At 35.2% G+C, this 23,081-nt stretch overlaps 2 protein-coding genes across 4 annotated transcripts in view; one reads left to right on the plus strand and one right to left on the minus strand.

Annotated features, from left to right (window-relative positions):
- Positions 1-2,004, minus strand: part of NME7 (NME/NM23 family member 7) — a 236,397-nt gene extending 234,393 nt beyond the window's left edge. The window contains exon 1 of one of the 2 annotated variants that reach the window (XM_011933423.1): positions 1,593-2,004. In XM_011933423.1, coding sequence (XP_011788813.1) covers positions 1,593-1,595 — 3 coding nt within the window. In that variant the 5' untranslated portion in view covers positions 1,596-2,004. The remainder of the gene's footprint in view (positions 1-1,592) is intronic. The other variant, XM_011933424.1, reaches the window with a different exon arrangement.
- BLZF1 (basic leucine zipper nuclear factor 1) lies at positions 1,764-22,187 on the plus strand. Of its 2 annotated transcripts, XM_011933422.1 has the most exons (8): positions 1,906-2,077; positions 2,143-2,228; positions 3,367-3,444; positions 10,438-10,877; positions 12,237-12,436; positions 14,395-14,523; positions 15,974-16,193; positions 20,888-22,187. In XM_011933422.1, exons 3-8 carry the CDS (start codon positions 3,417-3,419, stop codon positions 21,071-21,073), a joined length of 1,203 nt encoding a protein of 400 aa, XP_011788812.1. In that variant the 5' UTR covers positions 1,906-2,077; positions 2,143-2,228; positions 3,367-3,416; the 3' UTR covers positions 21,074-22,187. The 2 variants fall into 2 exon arrangements, with proteins under 2 accessions (XP_011788811.1, XP_011788812.1); XM_011933421.1 differs by having other exon boundaries at positions 1,764-2,228.
- The last annotated feature ends 894 nt before the right edge of the window (positions 22,188-23,081 follow it).

A 23,081-nucleotide genomic window follows, 5' to 3' on the forward strand; every position in this document is an offset into this window, starting at 1 on the left:
AAAGTAATTAAGGAGTGAATTCCAAAGAATGACATTCAAAAACCAGGCACTGCCAGTAAAAGGAATTAATGACTATGAACCTCAGCTGTCACAGAGACTAAGTGATATAAATTTTGAGAAGTAATTACTGTATTTGGCATTTAAAAGGCCTTTAGAAACTTAAGCAAGAACAACTTTCTTGAAGGCATTAAAGAAGCCAGACAAAAGACTTTTGTCTGTTTGATATAAGTAAAAATAATATCCTTTCAATAAGTTTGCTGATAGATAGGAGGACTGGAAATACAGGATAATACAGATAAACACAGGATGGATGACATGGTTTTGCTTTATTTAATTTTCATAAGATGTGTGACTTGAGCACTGAGGAGAAGGAACTGGAGAGGAAGAGGCTGAAAGCACAGGAAAGAAAAAAGACAACTGGAAGCGAAATGTAACAGATGGAAGCAAATGAGATCAAGAGCAAAGATGGATGGATTATCCTTTAATATCCCTTTCTCCACACTAGAAATACAAGACTAAAGGCTTGGCAGAAATATAGATCAGTGTGTAGGTTGGGGGCATGAGATTGAAGAAATGGCCTGTTATACTCCATCATGTTTAGAAAGGAGAAATGAGGAGGGCAAAAGACAGGGTTTATAAATGGAAGGTTTGAAAATGTCTTTACAGAAAATGGGGCAGGGGAAAACTGGGGTAACCAAAAGGATTGCTGAGTAGTATGAAGAAACAAGGGGTGATGGGTGGGGGCTCTGTTTCTAAATTCATAGCTATAACTATCTAAAGATCTTTCTATCTTCCAGTCCGTTATCTATAAGTGCTTAAAAGATATGATAGTTAAGTGAATTAACTAGAACCCTGGTACTCTCAAACACGTGGGTGAATTAAAATCACCTACAGGTTTATTTAAAATGCAAATACTGAGCCCCATTCCTTTCATTCAGAATTTCCAGGGGTGAAGTCCAAACAGTGAATTCCAGAAGCTCTCCAAGCAATCCCAGGAGAAATTTCCGTTAAAAAAAAAAAAAAAAGAAAAGAAAAGAAAGAAAAAAAGAAGAAGAAGAAAGAAAAGAAAAGCAAGCACAGACCTAGAAGGTAATCAACTGGACAGACGAGAGCTGATCCAATATACATCTGTTAATGGCCCTCGTGAAGGCGTGGGGCAGTGCTCTGCCACTCAGAAAAGCAAAAGGACTCCAAGATCTAGGGAGATTCAGATCAGTGTTGAGACAGTCACATACACACCACCCCATACTCTTAATAAAGCGCGTTAATGTGAATCTGTGAGCATGAAAAATGCCACGATGAACAATGAAAACACATAATGTTTGTTCAAAACAGGTTATTAGACTCGATGCCTTACTCTAAATTTTCTGTTTCATTACTCTAGAGACTTAGTAGCAACAGCGGAATTCAGGGTGCTGTAAGAAATACGGAGAGCGAGCAAACTGCAGTAACAGCCCGTGGGAAGGGGGAAAGAGATAATGAGGAGAAGGTCCGGAAGACAGGACAACTTTAAGTGCCCATCCGCCCGAAGACTTGGAACGCTAAGTAGCTAGGACCCCACAGCCGTTCTTCTGACATCCCCTGGCACTCACCATTGTCTCAGGATCTCAGCACTAGAAAATAGGTATCGTTGAGACAGGAAGACACCACCACCAACACCATCATCCGGTTACTCAGGCAACAGAGCACCGCCCACTGTCGCACGGTGCGTGGGACGCCACCGCCCCACCTCTTCGTTCTTAGTGGCTGGGAGTAATCTCAGCTGCGTTCATCCAATCGACAGGCCCGCCCCTCCACGCTGTCGCCTGGGGCTACGAGACGCCGTTTTTTCTGTTTCCGGCAGTTTTACTTCCGTTTGTTTAACAGCTGGCCCGGAAGTTTAAGTGAATCTGAGGCTTGGGCTCCAAAAGTTGCCGTACGGTATTTTATTTTAAAGTAAACATCTGTCCGCTTTCCACTTACGGAGGCCTTACAGTGTGTGTTCTGTGTTACTTGAGTTTAAACGCACTGCAGAATGTATTTACCCCTCTCTTTTGGAAACGTATTCCGGAAGCGAAACCCTGAGTAATCGGAAGTGGTTAGAAGTGAGAGAGCTCCTGGATATGTGGAGGGCCTGGGCGGGTCGGCTTCTGAATGGAAGAGGTCTGTGAGAAGTTAACCTGGTGATACCGATCCGAAGAGCCTATGAAGTGAAGCCCCCTGAAATACGGAGAATAAGAATCTTACAGGTAAATCCGACGACAAGCAGGTATAACTAAGGATGCTGGAAAGGGACGGAGGTCTGGCTGGAGCTTGGTGGCCAGTAGCTTTGGATTTAGGGAACGATTGTTGTTCCGGGAAGGCTTTTTCAGACAGGGATGGAACTTCGGTTTCGACTTCCCGGGACAGCAAAGGTTGACAGACTTGTCGCTTCCCGGCCTATCGCTTTCATACCTGCTCACTCCCCCTACTTACCTCTTCACCCCCTCACCTTCATTTGGCATTTGCCAGCAGGCACTCGCTGTGCCTGTACGTTTCGCAGAGCAACTATCAAGGGCAGTTTCGGGGATCGTTACTCTTACGAAGGGTTTTTTGGATACCTCTTTTCGGAGCAATAGACTGTAGTGTAGAAAAGTTTGTGACTGTTAAGAAAGTTAGTCGTCGGGTTCACTAATTGAACTGAGTTGTATCTAGTACTGAGAGCGATCTTTTTTTTGTAGTAAAACCAGTTGTCATCTAGTGTACAGTTTGTCATATTTATATCACCTTGAGTAGCATCACCTTTTATATGTTCTCTAGTAAATCTGAGTCTGTACTGTATGCAATGTGTACATTTCTGAAAGCATGTGCTCAATATATGTTTCTCTTTTTACTTGTGGAGCTCCACTATTTTAACTTTTTATTACCAAAAAAGTATGAATTATGTTATCTTGAGTAATATTTTTTGTCGTTTGTTACACGTCTAAACAGAAGCTCCTTTTTGATATGTGTGTGTGTCTGTGTGCATACGAATTGTGTCAGTATGTCTCCTAAGAAAGTAATTACTTTAAAATTCCTCTTGTCATACGGATGACACAAAACCAGCACAGTAACTTCATTGCCATTGCTTGGCTAAAATTCAGGACACACTTCTGACAATTTAGTGTATTGGTGAGGATGGTGAAACGGAATATTTAGAAGTAAACCACCCCCATTTTTTTTTTTTTTGAGACTTTTAGTAGACGTAACAATGCCTTCTGGGAGAATGGGCTATAAGAGACATTTCCCTTTCTAAATGCATGCGTACTAAATACAGAAGCAATTAAAATATCATAACTTGTAAATTAGAGGTACTCAATGAATGTGTTTATATGATATTTAAATTATTTCATATGCATACATTTCTAGGTTGTTCAGTAGAAGTCTTGGAGTGCATTTTCAGTGGTTAAGGGGAAAAAATGACTACTAAAAATTTAGAAACCAGAGGTAAGTGGCTTTTTTATAGTTTTTTTAAAACATGACATTTATGATGATGTGAAGGAACGTTTGAGCCAGATAACTAGATCTCATGGACCCCCTTGGGAATCATTTGTTATTTCAGATCCCTTTGTGTTTATTTTGTAGTGCAGTGTTTATATTTCAGTACTTTAGATGTACAAGTGAAATTTAACATCATTAATTAGAATTTATTAGGTGGCTGCTCTTAAACATTTAATGTTAATACAGAGTTTTTAACAGCTGTATTCCCTATATGCTAGAAGATTAAGATTTAAATAAGAATATACATTTTTAAAGATTTAAGTAGATAGACAAAGCAACTAGGATGTATCAAAGATCTCTTTCATGTTGTATTAGTTTGCTGGGGTTGCTGTAACAAAGTACCATAAACTGTGTGGCTTGAACAACAAAATATATTGTCTCAGTTCTGGAGGCTAGAAGTCCAAGATGAAAATGTCAACAAGGCTATGCTCCTTCAGAAGGCATTAGAGACACTCTCCTAGCTTCCAGTGGCTTGCTGGCAGTCTTTGGTGCTCCTTGTCTTGTAGACGTACCACCCTTATCTCTGCCTTCATATTCACGTGGCGTTCTCCCTGTGTGCATGTTTCTGTGTCGAAATTTACCCTTGTTATAAAGACAGCAGTCATATTGAAAAAGGAACCCAGCCTACTCCTGTATGATTTCGTCTTAACTAATTACATCTGCAGTGATCCTGTTTCCAAATGAAGTCTCATTCTGAGGTAGTGGGGGTTAGTACTTCAACATATAAAGATTTGGGGGACACAATTCAACCCCTAAATTGCTAAATACAGTAGTCACTTTTTAGTCCTAGATAGTTTGTCCTCTCTAATATGTAATACTGTTGACCATTCCCTGCCTTTTGAGATACTTTCTTTTGATGACTTCCATGATATCACTTTTATTTTCAGCCTACTCTGTAGCCTTTCACTGTCCAATGCAGTAATTATATGTGGCTATTTGATTTTAAATTAATATTTTCTAAAAATTAAAAATTCAGTTTCTCAGTGACACTTGCCAAACTTCAAGTGGTCAATAGGCAAATATGGCTAGTGGCTATTTCAATCACTGAATAAAATTCTGTTGGACAGCACTGCTGAAGCTGTATCTCCTCTGTTTCTTTTTCAGCCTCCTCTCCTTCTTATTTGTCTTTTAAGTATCAGTGCTTTTGACCACTGTTTCTTTTCTACTGTCATGACTTCAGTAATTATCTATATAAATGACTTGCAAATCTATCTATATCCCTGATCTCTTTCCTTATGATTCATACCCTTACTGTCCATCATACTGCTTACTGGCCATCCTCACATAGCTATAGGCAACAATTTTAACATGTCCCATAGTGAACTTCTCCTGACCCAGCTTATTTTTTGGATAGGGTGAATTCTGCATGCTAGAACCATCATTGAAAGATGGAAAATTGTTTTCTAGATGCCAGTTTTTCAGCAAGCTGACCTACAGCAGCACACCCTCTCTAAAAGCAGGTTGAGATAAGTTTAGTGAAACAAGGAAGAAAGATCATGCCCCTAAATAAGTAATTGAATTTAATTCAGCTGTGCAACAGCATTTCATAAGTCACCAGAAGGCTTTTATACCATTAGATAAGCAAGTCAGAGACTGTAATGAAAGTAATAAACGGTAGATTAATGGAAAATAAGAGCAGTTAAATAATTAATGTGAAAGCAACCAACATGGTGCTTGTCAAAAAGCAAAAACTAAATACAATATTATGATTAGTCATTAAAAGTACTGGCAAGTCCTCAGTGAAATTAAATTACTTTTTAATATTTATTATTACTTGTTTTTAATGAGGATTAGAGTTATAAGGTACTTTAACAAACATGATTTTATGTGATCTTAATTATCCAGTAAGGAAAATAATTCTATTAGCCATATTTCTGTTTAATCTTTCATCTGATGTTAGTGAACAGAAGTTACTCGTATTGCATGGCCTGTGAAAAGGTGTACTTGGTTGACATTTGTCGGTTGTCTGTACTTCCTGTAACTGCCTCAGGAGATAAGTACAGTTGGTTTGGTAATAGCAACAGAACTTCCTCTCAGAAGACATTTGAGCAGTACTGTCATCATAAGAGGGATGTATCATGGCTGCTAGGGCTGTTTCTGAAAAGGAAACATACAGTAAATAGTAATAACTAGAAACTTAAATTAAAATCCAAAGCTTTTCTTGGATGTGGGATTAAAATTAAAAATAAAGCTATTGAAGTCAAATAGTTTAGTAATAGTAGACCAAATAGGAACGTCTGAGATATTTAAATATTTTTGATTCCATAAAATAGTCTAACACTAGTTCTGTAGAATAATAGGTAAAAAAGATATTCCATGAGCAGATAAATTCGAGAAATGCTGTATTAAAAGAGAGGCTATAGGACCTCTTAAGAGTCTATAGTATAACTTTAATACTAATGTACACTGAAACTCCGTAGAGATGCAGTATGCAACATTGCCCAAACTTATTTGTCCAGGGAACTCTATCCATAGAGCCTTTGGTAAGAAGAATGCTTAGATTCCAGTTCAGTAAATCTTGATGTAACTCTTAAGTCCATTGTATGTAACTTATTTTATTAATTTAATAATAGCTAACTAAACTTTATTGGGTGATATGGGTGACATTTAAAAAGACTCTTGATTTAAAATTACCACATGAGAATCCCTAATTTGTTTTAACTGTTTTATAACTGAATTTGTATATGTTCTGGAAAGTCTTTCAGACTATAACCAAGTTAGGAATTAATGATTTAGGGTAGAGGAAAAAAAATAAAGCAGTTTTTAAATGGGTTAGTTTTTGGATGTTAAAAATGAATCACTCTAGGTAGTCTATTAACAGATTAATAAACTTCAGTAAGCATTTATTCATTTTCTCTGTGACAAGGACCATTTTATTAGTTCATGATACAAAGATTAGGAGGCAGTCCATACCCTGAAGAGCTCCCAACAGTCTAGTCTACAAGAGAAACAAATTATTTTTGAAATATATGCTACCATGTTTGCATTACTCTGAAAGCACCAAGGGATGGGAGAAGGATGAGGTTAAGTGCTTTGTCCAAGGTCACACAATACATGGCAGTAGGGACTTAAGTTATTTTAACTCAGACTCTAGTGAGTTAGAGTTCTTTTCACCTTAGTGAAAAGAACCATTCTGCTGACTTAGGTACCTCTCATCATAGATTGAAGTTTTATGAATAAAAGAGAAATATTTATTCAATGACAGACTATGAAATTTTTTTTGCCTCAATATTCTAGAGCAAGGGTTGGCAAATTGTGGCCTTCAGCCTCCTGAGAATATTTGCAATCAGTTTGATAATAGTGGACATTAACACTATTTAAGCCAAACAGTATCCTGAATTTAAAAAATTCTGTTCTTCCCATTATTAGACCTATGTTATCAAAAAACTATATTCAATTATTGTTGTTATAGTTTGAATTTCATCAATAAATTTTTTTTCTCTTATTAAATACTTACATGGTATCCTCAGTTTTACCTTTTGGTTCACAAAGCCTAAAATATTTACTCTCTGGTCCTTTACAGAAAAAGTTTGCCAGCTCCCATTCCAGAATGTTAGACTAGTGACCTTCTTTGTTCTTTCCGTACATTTCACCAATCCTGGTAGGCAATACGAATGAGCAAACCTTAGATATGTTTTAGTTCATTGATAATTGATCACAGGTGGAAGTAATGATGATGAATAATTTAAGGATTGTTTTGTTGGTTCCCTTCGAATAGTGGGGAAGAATAAGGATTGATGTTTTTCTTGACTTAAGCATTACTCATAACTATGGAACTGTTACCATAGGTCCTTGTCTTCCCACTTGAGATAAGGTAATTATTCATAAATGTGTCCTGGATTGTGCCTACTGCATATGTAATAAAGGTTTCTACATATGTCACAAGGAAAAACAGAATTATGAAAGTTACCAGGTGAGAAAATGTAAAGCCTTGGCTCTTCTGCCTGCTTACCTATGCACATTAGCTAGAATCATAGTTATTACTGAGAGGGAACTGTCATGTAATATATAATACATCTTTGATATTCATAAATGCTTGAGTAAGTGGAACAGTTTAAATAAAGTTAAGAGTAAATTGGAATAGAAACAAGTTGATTGAACTTCTTGATTTCCCAACAAGGTATTTTGTTCAAAAAGAGACTCCTGTTAAATACGTATTAATGATTCTTTGCCTTTTAAATTTAACATTAATCATTTTGTAATTTGTTCTTGAATCTCTGTTACTTAAAATTCCAGCTCAAAAATGTTACAGCTTGCCTAGAAATCTTATTTGACCATAATGGAAGTATCACACCTGTTTTTTATTTTCTCAGCCTCAGTGGGCCTCAACAATGGCTCTAGTGTGTATTTTTATTGTTGATGGCTTTTATTAATTTATAGTTAATACATGATTCTACATTACTTCTTAAATGCCAGAATGTCTTATTGACAAAATTAGACAAGTTAGTTAAGTTTAGACAAACTTAAAATCAGATTTTAAGAATACAGGTGGCTAGGTGTGATGGCTCACACCTGTAATCCAAGCACTTTAGGAGGCTGAGGCCAGAGAATTGCTTGAACCTAGGAGTTCAAGACCATTCTGGACAACATGATAAAACCCCGTCCCTACAAAAAAAAAAAAAAAAAAAATTACTTGGTCATGGTGGCACATGCCTGTAGTCCCAGCTACTTGGGAGGCTGAGGTGGGAGGATCACCTGAGCCCAGGAGGTCAAGGCTGCAGTGAGCTATTTTTAAATGATTCAGTGGAAATTCTCTTTGTGAGTGCTACCATACTTTGTATTAACTAATTTACCAAACCCACCATGTTAGGCGTTTATTTCACTTTCTGAAGTACCCCTTTGTTTACCTTTTTAAAAGTAGAGTCAGTCCCAAGGCCCAAGGGGTGTTTAAACTTCACTTACATTTCATATAGAAATGAAACTATTTTATTCTAATGTAAAATGTTTTGCAAAATAGAACATATTAACTATACCTCAGATATGTTTCCACCTCCTGTCTAATTAACATAACTCAAGATTCCCAGAACATTTCTACACGGGAAAAATTTGAAAAAAGTAAATCTGTTAATTGAATAAATAGTCCTATAGTCTAGCAATATAACTTTAGGATTTACATAACAGAATGAAAGTCAGAATTATATTTTATGGCATTAAATAAATTAAATTTCTCTCCATATCAACATCCAAAGTTTATTAGGAATTTATATAAATAATAATAAAAGCAATAGGACCTAACATTTAATGAGTGCTTACTGTGTCAAATACCATTCTAAACAGTTTACATGTATTCTATTTATTTTTAAGTACTATACAAATCATAGGCATTGAACATGCAAATAAATAAATAGTAAGGACATTAGGCATAGATCCACAGATTACACTGGTAGAGTGATTTTGGAAGGCATTTCAGCCATATAGATCTTCAACAAACCCACTGATTTTATGCTTGGGAATTTATTTGAAAAAATAATTCAGAAGTTAAGAAAAATATGTAGGTATAAAAGTGTTCAATAAAGTCTTATTTATTATAGTGAAAAATTTGAAAGAGTCTAAATATTCAACAGTAGAATAATAAGAAAGTAAATGCCGTATTAACTTATATTCTAGCCATAAAATAAAAAATATGTTAAGCTTACAAAATTTATTACAAGTGTAAAAGGAATTCTGTTTTAAGTCTTTGTTTTAGGAGATAGTATTACACACACACACACATATATACACACACACACACATAGAGAGAGAGAGAGTGTCTACAGTATGCCACGCATTTGATCTTATTACATATATATATATGGTTTGGTTGGACAGTGATGAATTCACTGAAGACCAGTCAGTAGTTCATGATTGTCCTTAATGTTTCCATAGACATAAAATTTATATTGAAATATTTTTATACCACTTATTGCACACTTATTATATATTATCCTGTAATACATTTTATCTTTTTATATGTATGTCCTGTCCCCTAAATTAGGTAGTAAATTTCTTAAGCATAGTGGTCTTGATAGAATGTCTACCCTACATTAGGTACCCAGCACCATGTTTGCTGCCCGTGACCAGTCAAAGTTCATCGTTCTAATCATTGTCACTGATCTGTGTGCTCCTCTTTTGTTCCTCCCCTTGTTATCATTCATTTGTTTATAACATATATATGTATAAAACATATATATATGAATACTACATGCAAGGCACTTTATTGGGAATACAGTGCATTTTATTGGGAATACAGTGCACTCAAATTGAAAGCCACTGGATGGAATGAGAGAACAATAAAATAATTTGGGTATGATGCGGTGAAAGTGAGGTATAAGGATGTTTAATCTGACAATTCAGTATAGTTTCACTTCTGTAAGCAGGGCATAAACTGTTAGGCCTAAGAATAGGATTGAATCTTCATACATTTTTCAGTGTAACATATATGTTGCTTCCTCTTTCTCCAAGAGTTCACAAAAACAGGTGAATCTCTTATGATGTAGATGGTTTCAAATGTGCATATATATATAGCTAACATTTATTTTTAACTAACATTATTGAGTGTCTACAGTATGCCAAGCATTTGATCTTATTACATTTTTCTTACCAAAATTCTATAGCAAAGTTGTTATCATCTCCAGTTTGCAAATTAGGAAATAGAGATTCATGGAAGATTAAATTATTTACCTGGGGTTATACTAGGAAGTAAAAGTCAGAACCAAATACTCTGATTCCAAATCTCTGGTCTACTGAAGGAAAGTTTAAACATGTACCTTTTGTTGATACACGATTGTTTTGAAAATTACTTTTTCTCTGAATTTTTCTTTTTTTTTGCATTCTTTTTAGTGCGAGTAATTTTGAATATAGGGTTTAGCATTTTCTTAGCAATTTCTTGCTTAGAAAATTTCTTAGCATTTTCTTGGCATTTCTTCTTGGTAAGTTTCTGTTTTGTTTCCTTTTTGTTAGTCACCCTTACTTCATCCCCAATCCGAGGAGCAGGAGATGGAATGGAAACTGAGGAGCCACCTAAATCTGTTGAAGTTACCTCTGGAGTCCAATCTAGAAAGCATCATAGTCTTCAGAGTCCATGGAAGAAAGCAGTTCCATCAGAGAGCCCAGGAGTTCTTCAGCTAGGGAAAATGCTCACTGAAAAAGCAATGGAAGTTGAAGCTGTAAGAATATTAGTTCCCAAAGCTGCTATAACTCATGATATCCCCAACAAAAACACAAAGGTTAAGTCTCTGGGACATCATAAAGGAGAATTCCTTGGTCAGTCAGAGGGAGTTATAGAACCTAATAAGGAACTCTCAGAAGTAAAGAATGTATTAGAAAAGCTCAAGAATTCTGAAAGAAGGTTACTACAGGACAAAGAAGGTCTTTCAAACCAGCTCCGTGTACAGACAGAGGTAAGAACAGCCTTAATTGATAAAATGAGTACTATTCTTTACATCTGGACCTTTTAAATCTGCATGTTAGAAAACTACATTTCTTTATGGGAATGTCATTTATCCTAGCTTGTCATGACTCTAAAACGCTTCCTCTTAAATTTCTTATTCTCTCTCAGTTCTCTAGAGATACTTTATGTTGGGAACTTATACTCTAAACCTCATTGAAGATGGAGGTGTGAGGTGCTTTGGACAAGACCACCAATAAGTTATAAAAGTAGGTTACAATTATAAACTGCCAGACCAAAAATTGACCAAGTCAGGCGTAGTAATTGACCAGCAGTCCTTGTTTTAAGGATCCATAAATTTCAAAGTATTTTTGCCTGTGTATACAGGATACTTGGAATAAAGAGAATGGTGGTATAACTTGCTGTGTCTTCCTTGTAAATGAAAAAAATCCGTACTGCTTAAGTGTGTTGCTTTAATCTTGCATCTTAGTAAAAATTGCCTTGCCCCTTCCCTTGTTTCTCTATTAGACCATACATCTTTTGGCTAGATACAAGTCTTCTTTATAAGTGAGACCATGGTTAGTGGTTTTTATCCAAATAATTTTTAAATAACTAGTTTCTCATTACAAAATGTAGTACAAATTTATGTTGTAAAAATTTTAGAAAATACAGAAAAACACAATGAAAATAGTGCCACCTGAATCATTTCATCCAGCTATACCTGCATAACCATATACATTGAGTTTGCTTAGTGTTATAACCCACTTTTTTCAGTTATTAATGTTCTGCCATGTCACAGAATATTCTATTACAATGTCATTATTAATAACAACAGTGTTCTTCAATAGCTATACCATATACCAATACCCATTACTGGATATCTGTTTTAATTTTTTGCTGTTTTCAATAATGATATAAAGAACATACTTAGAAACATACTGGATTACTTCCTTAGCTTTATCTTTTAAAAGTAATTTCTTAGGATGCAATAGACTAACTTATACATGTTGAATAAAAAACATAAGACATTCTAAGTCATATTTTTTATCAAAATGTATTGATTTTGTTTTAATTTTTTTTCCTTTAAGTGTTGACTGGAACTATTTGTTATTTTCATAATGACTTTTACTCTTATTACAAGAAGCTCAGTTTATTACCACATGGACTGTGGATATAGATGTATAGAGAGTAGTAGAGAGATATGGTTTGTATATCATATAGAACTTAAATATTTAATTTTACTTTTTGATAGAGGCTTTAAGTCACGGAGGTCCAAAATTACACAGAAATACAGTCTCTTTTTGTTAATTTTGTTACATTAAAGTTAGTGATATTACTTTGAGCTTGTTGTATTGATTATGTTCTCTTCTAGGTAAATCGTGAGTTAAAAAAGTTACTGGTGGCTTCTGTTGGGGATGATCTTCAGTATCACTTTGAACGTCTAGCCCGTGAGAAAAATCAGCTTATTTTAGAAAATGAAGCCCTAGGTCGAAATACAGCTCAGCTTTCTGAACAGTTAGAACGTATGTCAATACAGTGTGATGTATGGCGAAGTAAATTCCTTGCAAGCAGGTATTTTCTACAGCAAATAGTATTTCATTTCCTAGGTTTTGCTCCGTCAGGTCTTTGATCTATAACACAAGAAAGTAGATTGCAGTGTGAAAATTTCTGACTAAGGTCATCAAAGTACTTCATTTAAGATGTGGACTCTCTCTCCTCTGGATAGTTACACAGTCTTCCTAAATGGAGAAGTGATATGAGGATCATCCCTTATTCCCGAGTTCTAGTTTACTGTATAGTAAAAATACAATGTTTAAGACCAAAACAAAACTGTAAATTCAGACGTCTAGTAAACATTAAAATCACAAAAAGCCGAACTATTTTTCCCCATTCAAATATTTGAACTCCCTAAGATAATATTATTCATTCTAAATGCTCTCTTCTCATAGTTCTTTTAACTATATAATAAAGCTTCCCGACCTTTTTCTTTCCATGCACAAATGGAAAATTATAACATTTTTGTGACATACTGGATGAGGCTACTCTCATATGGCGGGGAAAACGCCAGGGTCCTCATCCAGGCCTCTCGACACACTGGTGGTTGGGAAACTCTGCTATATAGTATGATTCTTTGTCTGTTTATCCCCTCCCTGCCTCAATTTACAGTTACCGGATAACAAGATCTGGATGTTATCCATCTGTGTATTTCTGGTACTTAGCAAAATACTTTACAGAGTATGTTTAATAACTGTTGATTTAAATTGAATCATCTGGAGATTTCTCACAAAACAACCATAGGTTTACAGGGTGTATTTGAAGAACCATTGATTGTGATGAATACATTTTTAGGAAAATGTTTTTTTCATGTCTTAATATCTCTGACACTTTCTAGCAGTTGTTCACTCTCTTAACAGTCTTTCATTTATCTCCTAATTGTGCTAGTTCATTATGCTATTTGGAAAGATGAACTATTTATTCACTTAGAATGAAAGTTAATTGAGTTGATTCTTATTGAACATTTTTTAAGAAGCAAATCATGCATCTATTATACAAATTACTGCAATATGCAACTTTTTAACATCCTGATCAACACCAATAGTAACATTTCATTAAATTTTTAAATAAAAATTAAATACAATTTTATTGGTATTTTAATTGATGTAATCTTCTATTGTCAAAATTGTTTTCATTTTGAGGAATTTGGTAGTAACTGCAGTCTCAGACTGAAATTTTAATTTTAAATTTTTCAGCTGATTAACCATACTCAAACATTTGCTTCAATTGCATCAATAGAAAATTGGTTAAATAAAATTTTGTGTATCCAATCAGTAGAAAACATGAAGCTAATTTTTGAAAAAAGGGAATGAGATAGCTCTATATGTGCTAATATGGAAAAGTCTGTAAGACAAATTATTAAATGAAAAACTAAGATTTAGAAAAGTATGTATTCAGTATCTCTTTTTGTAAATAAAATGGATAAATTTATTTTTAACACATATGTATATGTTGAAACATACATAAATTTTTTTTTTGAGAAGTGTAAAAAAACCTTGTTGGCTGCATATAAAAGAAGGATAGGGATGCTGGGCATGAGGAAAGACTTTATATAAGTCTTTTTATATCAGTATTTTTCTGAGGGCAAAGAGGTAATTGAGTGTAAGAAGATAATTTAGTTTTGTGTGCCTTTTTAAGTTTTTCTGTGTTTAAAAACATGTAATAATTTTTTCTTTCAAATTTTGCTCAATCTAGAGTAAGATTGAGATGTATTCCACAAGTCATTACATAGGAAAGTTGAATAACTTTCGCCTTTGTCATTGTCTCAATGAATATTTTAACTGAATCCCTTTAATGAACTCTAAGCTCATAAACATTTTTAGTGTTCTTTAGTCAAAATTTAAAAACTGTGAAGTAACTATACTATGTTAAATCTTTGTTAGCTTCTGAAAGTGACAGTCACAAAGTAGTATATTCAATTTTTTACACTGTATTATTGTCAGCAAATTTATATGTAAGATTTTAATCTTTTTCAGGGTAATGGCAGATGAGTTAACCAACTCAAGAGCAGTTTTACAGCGTCAAAACCGTGATGCACACGGGGCTATACAAGATCTCCTAAGTGAACGGGAACAGTTTCGTCAAGAAATGATAGCTACCCAGAAGTATGGCACTTGTTTACGTTCTGAACTCTTCTGCTTTCTCCTGCAAATTACGTTATTGTACTTTTGTGTTTGTTTGTTTGTTTTTGTTTTTGGTATGTCTACATTTGATAACTTACTGAGCATATACTTTTAGTAGCATTTTAAAATAGATGCTCTGGGAGGAGGAGGACTAAAAAAATAGAAGGCATGCTTTTCACATTCTTAATTGGGGAAATAATTAGTTATGTCTGTATTAGAAGGATTCTCTGGATTTAAAAGCAATTGCTGGTTATAGTTGTAGTCGTACAGTTTTTGGTAGAAGCCAAGGAGTGTACCTGTCTCTCCTGTGGAAGGAGATCTTTTTGAAGACTTTCTGCAGTGTTAGAGCTTGTTTTCATGTCCATATACTCCAGAACTATCAAAATTGATGGTCTTCCTTAAAAGCCTTTTGCATTTTTATGTAGTTGATTTATTACAGATAGAATCAGTAAGTGTCAAAGAGCAAATTATAGGGGACACTAGAAGAAAGAAAACACAAGAAACCTCTAGCCAGTTTAATCAGGAAAAAAAGAGAAGATATACATTACCAGTATCAGGAATGAAGGGGGGGTACAATATAGACTCTATACACATAAAAAAGATAATACAGAAATGTTATGAACAAATCCATGTCAATAAATTCAGTAATTTAGATGAAATGGACAAACTCCATAAAAAACAAACTACCAAAGGTTACTCAAGAACAAATAGATAACCTGAATAGCCCTAACCTATTAAAGCAAATATAATAATTTATAGTTAAAAATTAAATATTTTCCAGTAAAGGAAATTCCAGGTCTAGATGGATTCACTGATGAATGCTAGTAAATATCTAAGGAAGACATAAAACCAAATTTACAAAAATTATTCTAGAAAATAGAAGAGAAGGAAACAATTTCCAACTCATTTCATGAGGCCAGCATTATCTTGATACCAGATATCAAGCCAAAAACCACCAACTAATATCTCTAATTGACATAAATGCAAAAATCCTTAACAGAATTTTAGTGAGTCAAATCCAACAATACATAAAAAGTTTTATACATTATGACCAAGTAAAGTGAATCCCAGGAATTGTAGATTGATTTAGCATTCAAGAATCAATTAATGTAACTCACCAAAAAAGAAAAACTGTATGAATATCTCCATAGTTTCACAAATTATGTAAGTAGTTCCTATACTAAAAGGTGAGAACGAAAAAAAGTACTATTTGTTAAATGATTTTCAGGCAACAACCTAGTAGATTAACATATGCTTTCTGTAGTCTAACTTACTTGACTAAGACATCCAAATTTATGGAACTCTGAGAGAGAAAGGGATCAGAGAAAGACGTTATATAATTTCAGAAATATTTTTATTACTTATTTACTATTATTAGTTTTTACATTTTGCTCTCTTACTAATGTCCAGTGTTCATGTGTGTTCTATGCAGATTATTGGAGGAGCTCTTAGTCTCTTTGCAATGGGGAAGAGAGCAAACTTACTCCCCTCGTGTACAACCCCACAGCACAGCAGAGCTAGCATTAACAAATCACAAGTTGGCAAAAGCAGTAAATTCTCATCTTCTGGGAAATGTTGGCATTAACAATCAAAAAAAGATTCCATCAACAGTTGAATTCTGCAGCACTCCAGCTGAGAAAATGGCTGAAACGGTAAAATATTTTCTCTTGTGTGATGTCTGGAACTTCTAAGACTGTCCTCTTACTGAAAGGTGACATATTATCATGGAAAGTGTTTGGCATTAGGAATTAGGAAATGTGGTATCTAAACCACTCATGCTATTGAGTGTGTTATCTTGGTGGAAATTATTTCCTCTTCTGAACTTTAATATTTTCTAACACTACTATTCTATTTTTAAGGACAAAAAAAGTAATTGTTTTGAAAGAGGTCCTATGTTTTAGCTATTGAGTCACTGATAATCCTTTTCCTGAGTTCATTTTGATATAAAAACCACTGCGTAGAATTTTTAATGTAGTAGATTAAATGAGTATATTAATAGATTAGATTACTTCTGATCTAAGAAATTACTTAATTCCCACATATAGATGGAAATGTATCAAGTACTACAGAACAGATAGCATAGTCGTGGATGAATTCAGGGTCCATGCAGCTGGCTTGTCAAATACTTATCTCACATTTCTGTGACAACAACCAAGTTCACCTTCACTACAGCTCCCATGTCCCCATCCTGGGTCACCGCCAGTCGCCGTAACTTTTACACTATTAAAATCTTCAACTGAACATCTCTCTCTCTCTCTCTGTGATCTGTGATCTCAACTTGTTTTCTTTCCAACTCTTGATTCTTCATTCTGACTCTCTGGATGTGAACACATCTTTGATCACATAATTGTTTTTATTCCCCTCACTCCCTGTATGTTTTTCTGTATCTCATCAGCTCACTCTTCTAGTTTCTCGTCCGGCTGTAGCTTGCCTAGACTCTATTCATAAGTGCCTTACTGCCTTATCTTCCTCTCTGAGTACGCTGAAAACCCCAGTCCTGTGTCAGTTCAGCTGTTTACCTTTTTGTTTCAGTACCCGTCAAATACTGCCTCACATTCAGCAGATGACTTTCCTTCCTAATCCACAGAAGAAAAAGGGGACAGAGGCAGAAAACTGCCTGAAGGTCTCATTTGATATCTAGAAGCCTATCTGTATGGCAGCATACATTTCTCTGAGAGGAAAAGGTGTCTTTCCTCTTCTCCTAAGCATACCTCCCCTCTAGGCTCTGGCTTCCCCCTCAACAGTTATTCTTTCTCTGTGTTGGCTCTTTCCTTTTGGCTTAAGAACATGTCCAAGCATCATTCATCTAAAAAAGAAAAATCTTCCCTCTATTGTAAGATCTCTGGATATGGCTTTATCATCTTCCCTTCACATCCAAGAATCTTGGACAAGTTGTCCATACATGTTTGTACTTACACACCATCCATTCCTCAATTACTACCATCACTTAAATCTGTAGACTTCCTGCCCCACTATTCTCAGTAAGTACTCTTAAAAAGGTCATGAACATTTACTATCATATTATACTGTATGGAGCATTCCTTCCTTGAAACTCCCTTGACCTTTGTAACATCACTCTTTCTTGCCCTCTCTGAACTCTTCTTCATAGACATTTTTCCTCCTTTAGATGTTGATGTTTCACAGGAATCTGTTTTCCCCTTTTCAAAAATCCCTTCATTTCCTAAACACCATACTCTTGCAATGATTCACTACTTTTGTGACCATTGTTTCTAAGTTTTTGAGGGGGAGGGGCATCCTCTTCCTGTGACCCCTCTTGAGCTTTCTTAACATAACATACTTTCTGTATTCTCTTGGTGTTATTCTGTTACCATAGCTTTATGCTTGTGCCTCTTCCGTCTCAGACTTTTTTCTGAGTCTGAGAGATTTATATCCAGCCAGGCATTTCCATCTACTTGTTCCACAGATGACTAAAAATAGAACCTCTTTTCTCCTTGCTTTTGCATTTGTACAGCCCCCCTCCCCTAAAAATCTCCTCCTTTTCCTGTACTCCCTGTCTTGATGAATTATACCTACTCTATAGTGCTGTTTTCAGATTTCCATAAAAAACACATATAAAGCCTGTAGCAGTTTCCAACATATTGTAATTTCTCAATAAATGGTAGCTATCATTTTTACTATTTCCTTCATTCCCCTAGTCCTGTTGATTTTATAGATCTTACCAGTTTTTTTCTAATTTATCCCCTCTCAAGTTCAAACACCTGACTTCCAGCCTAGCCCACTGCAGTTGCCCCCTCACTGATACCCTGCCCTGCTTCTTAGCTGCTCCTGCCCACCCACTACTGCCAGAGAGTTATTTCAGAAGGCCAGTTCAGTCATCAAACAGCTCCCAGTCTCCCTCATTATTGAATCAGAATTCATTCATACTGTATAGAAGGCTTTTTATAATCTTTTTTCCATCTCCCCTTCCTAAGAATCATTTCCCAAGTGTCACTACCCACTGCACTTCACATTCCAGCAGGGTTTAACCACTTTTCATGATGCACATAGGCCATTGTATCTCATGCCTCTGTACATACTTTTTCTTGTCTAGACTGCCTTCTCCGCACTTCTTTTGTTGCCCAACCTCTATACCACCTTTAAGAACCTGCCTTCTCTGAATCTTGCTGGCAATCTGAAGTGTTCCTTCTCCAGCCTTCCGTTGTACTTTGCACTTATAACTGCCCTTTACCATATTAAATTATAATAGTTTGATTTTCCATCCCTCTCCCAAACTGTAAACTCCTAAAGGGCTGGGCACTTTGTGTTTCTATGTTTCCTCAAGGTCTAGCATAATCCTTTGCACATAGTAAGTGCTCAGCTACTTACTGAATGAGTCAGTACCTAAAATTAATCATTTTTATCCAAAACTTTGTTTCTCCTTTTCCATTCTCTTTGTTGGGAAATTGTGTCACTGCCTACTTAGTTGCTGCCAGTAGCATTTGGTATAGTTGACCACTCCCTCTTTCTTGAAATACTCTTTCCTAGGTTTATATAATCTTATACCGTACAGGCTTTTCTCTTTTATCCATCCATTTTATTTCACTATACCATGTTAGGTATCCTCAGGGCTTGATTTAGATCCCCTTCTTCTCCTAGTCTTTTATCCACCACATTCTCCTATTTAACAAAACTGACAGCCCTTCTTCCTTAGTGTCTCTTAAACTTTTCAGTCCCATTGCTTCAAGGTGCCATCATTTCTTAGCTAGATTATTACAATAACCTCCCTTTTTCTGTTCTTCTTATGTCTGCTTATGCATACTGCTTCCTCCATCCCCCATACTGTGTATAGAATGATCTCTCTGAAAGGCACCCTGCATAAAATCCTTCCCCATCACTTTCAGGCTAAAATACAGAAACCTTTCTGTTCATATTAGTGTGTCAGTCTCCTGCTCCTGAATTCCCTTAGCATTTTGTTTCTCTCTCTCTCTCTAAAGACCTGTAATGTAATAACATCTTTATAGTATTTGAGAACTTATTTTCTCTTCTAAATTTATAAACAACGTTAAGGTAAGCCCTTCATCTTTGCTTATCCTCTAGCACCAAACCAAATTCCATAAAAATAGAAGGATCTCAAAAACTAAATTGAAAAAGCAGTCTAGTTGAAAAATAGAGGTGCTAAAGTAAGTTGATGGCTCTTAAATAATGCCAGGACATTCTTAGAGTAGTGATGGCTCTTTGGGTTTGGTGGTAACTTAGAAGGGAAAAAAAAATCTGCAGGACCACATGACTGCTAGGGAAACAGGCATCACCAGCCATTCCAGAAAGCTGCTTTGAACAAGGCTTATATAAGAAAGAGAGAAAGCACTTTTCCCGATTCATTTCACAATTCTTTCCAATTGCAGTGCTTGCTACCTTTGTACCATAACCCAAACACATCATGTGGTGATGATTAGGAAAATATGAACATGAGAATCGAGAGCTGTGAGCCAGGCACGTCATCCCTGCCCTTAACTGGAGAACTTTTTTCAGCTCAAGAGTTCCTGTTTTGGGTCCCAGTAAAGGAGACAGATTAGGAAAAATCAGAGGAGAAGAAGAATTAGGAGAGCATTGTGTTGTGGAATCCAGGAAACAAAAACATGGCTGTAATCATAAAATACTGCATATAAATTAGAAAAAGAGAAATGAAAAGCCATTGATACTATAAATGAAAAGTTATCAAGGATTTTGAAATATCATTTCCATAGAAGAATGGATCCTTCTATTTTTATGGAATTTGGTTTGGTGCTAGAGGATAAGCAAAGATGAAGGGCTTGCCTTAACATTGTTTACAAATTTAGAAGAGAAAATAAGTTCTCAAATACTATAAAGATGTTATTACATTACAGGTCTTTAGAGAGAGAGAGAAAATGCTAAGGGAATTCAGGAGCAGGAGACTGACACACTAATATGAACAGAAAGGTTTCTGTATTTTAGCCTGAAAAATATGGAAATCTTGATTCTGAGCAGTTGAATGAAAGATTGAAGAGGGGAAGTAGTAAGTCCATTTTGGTTAAGGAAAAAAAAAATTGACATCACTTAATGATATAATTGACATATAAAAAGACTGACATCACTTAATGATATAACCTCATTTTCTTCTATGTTTTCCTGCTTTCCTACCAATATCTGTGAAACATTAATGTCATCATTTAAAAATATATGTAACCTAGATAATCTAGTAATTAGACATCATTGTTAAATTTATAGCTTAAGAAAGGAAGTTGTCTTTTCAATCAGATTCGTCATTCAGTTTTTATAAGTTACATATTAATGAAGCGTAACTTTATAGGTAGGTATATATCAATGAAATCATAGGCTTTTACTATCTATATTGCATACTTCTGACATTATATCTTATTTTCCTTAGGTTCTAAGAATTTTAGATCCAGTTACCTGTACAGAGAGTTCACCAGATAATCCATTTTTTGAGTCTTCACCAACCACCTTACTTGCTACAAAGAAAAATATTGGACGATTTCATCCCTATACTAGATACGAAAACATAACTTTCAACTGCTGCAATCACTGCCAGGGAGAACTGATTGCCCTTTAACAGTCAATATGTTGGAGGCATGCTAAGGTACTTATTACCCAAGAGTCATTATTATTTGGGAACTGGGGTTCTTACAATGCTAGAAGTAGTATCACTTCCTATTTACAAACCGTATACACCCAAAGATGTTTTATGTACTAGACTCCAGATTACCCTTTCTTAATAAATATCTCAGGGTAAGTAAAGAAAGAAACTATATAGATATATTTAAAATAGAGAATACTTTCCAAGCAATACATGATACTTTTCCTAAAAGACTCCAAAAGAAAAAAATTCTGCAACTCTCTTTTAAGCACTAAATTATTGTTTATCTTGCTGGATATTTTATATGAACAGTGTTTATTTAGATGCACTAAAGCAAAGGTAGGCAAACTACAACCTTGGGTCAAATATGGCCACACCCATTCATTTGCCATTGTCTGTTGCTTTTGCATTACAACTGCAAAGTTGAATAGATGCAGCAGATCCTTTACAGAAAAAGTTTTCTGACCCCAACTCTAAAGTAATTGTAGTAGGAAGCTGGAGAACTTTCTTTCCCTTTATGGTAATTTTTTGAGCTACAAAAAACCCTTGCAGAAATGGATGAAGGGATTAATCTTTTAAAAATAAATGCTATATAATAAAAAAAATTTTAGAGCCAAATTAACAGGTACTTCAGCAAAACATGCTCATTTTATGCAGGGGATTCTGTATTCGGAATGGACATAATCTGACATATATAAAAGAAACAGATTCTTAACTATTGACTCTTATTTAGCAAATGCAACAGACAAGAATATCCAACTTGATATTTATAAAAGGTAGACATTTTCTAAAACAGTGTATAAGCTCAAAGAAAAAAATGCAGTCTATCAATTAATATATATTATGTAATATATATTATTGTGTATTTATGATTAGCCATCATAAATGCCCATTGCTTGGCCTTTAAGAATAATCACATAATATTTATATCAAATTATACAAATTTGTTGCAGAAGTGCCTGTCAGAGAAATCATCAAAAGACAGACCTGGTCAAATAATAATAATTGTAATGTCTATGATTTTTTTTTGTCTGACTCATCTGAGTTATATTTAGTTTTCAAGTGGCAATAAATTTATCTACCTTCTTTACTGTGACTATTCCTTTTTTCCCCCAGAATTAGTGCTTTGGTTTAGGTTTTTGTCTAGCTTAACTACTTCCAACTGATTCTTCAGCCTTTTCTTTTAGGTTTACTTACTATAAAAGTCTCAGAAGAAAACATAAGGCGAAAGCTTCACGACATTGTATTTGGCAATGATTTTTTTGAATATGACAACAGAAGCACAGGCAACAAAAGAAAAATAGATAAATTGAATTTCATCAAAATTTCCAATTTTTGTGCATCAAAAGATGCAATGAAAAGGCAACAGAGAATGGGAGAAAATATTTGCAAATCATATATCTGATAACTGTCTACTGTCCAGAATATATAAAGCACTCCTACAACTCAACCACCAAAATACAACCCAATAAAAATTAGCACAGGGGCTGGGCATGGCGGCTCATGCCTGTAATCCCAGCACTTTGGGAGGCTGAGGTGGATGGATCACCTAAGGCCAGGAGTTCAAGACAAGCCTAGCCAACATGGTGAAACGTCATCTCTACTAAAAATACAAAAAATTAGTTGGCATGGTGGTGGGCGCCTGCAATCCCAGCTACTTGGGAAGCTGAGGCAGAGAATTGTTTGAACCTGGAAGGCAGAGGTTGCGGTGAGCCGAGATCACGCCACCACTGCACTTCAGCCTGGGTGACAGAGTGAAACTCTGTCTCAAAAAAAAAAAAAAAAAATACAAAAACTTAGCCATGCATGGTAGTGGATGCCTGTATTCCCAGCTACTTGAGAGGGTAAGGCAGGCAAATTGCTTGAACCCAGGAGGTGGAGGCTGCAGTGAGCCGAGATCGCGCATTGCTCTCCAGCCTGGGCAACAAGAGAAATTTCATCTCAAAAAACAAAAACAAAAAAAAAAATTAGCAAAGGACCTGAA

Source organism: Colobus angolensis, unplaced genomic scaffold (assembly GCF_000951035.1).
Source record: "Colobus angolensis palliatus isolate OR3802 unplaced genomic scaffold, Cang.pa_1.0 Scaffold126, whole genome shotgun sequence".
Lineage (NCBI taxonomy): Eukaryota > Metazoa > Chordata > Mammalia > Primates > Cercopithecidae > Colobus > Colobus angolensis.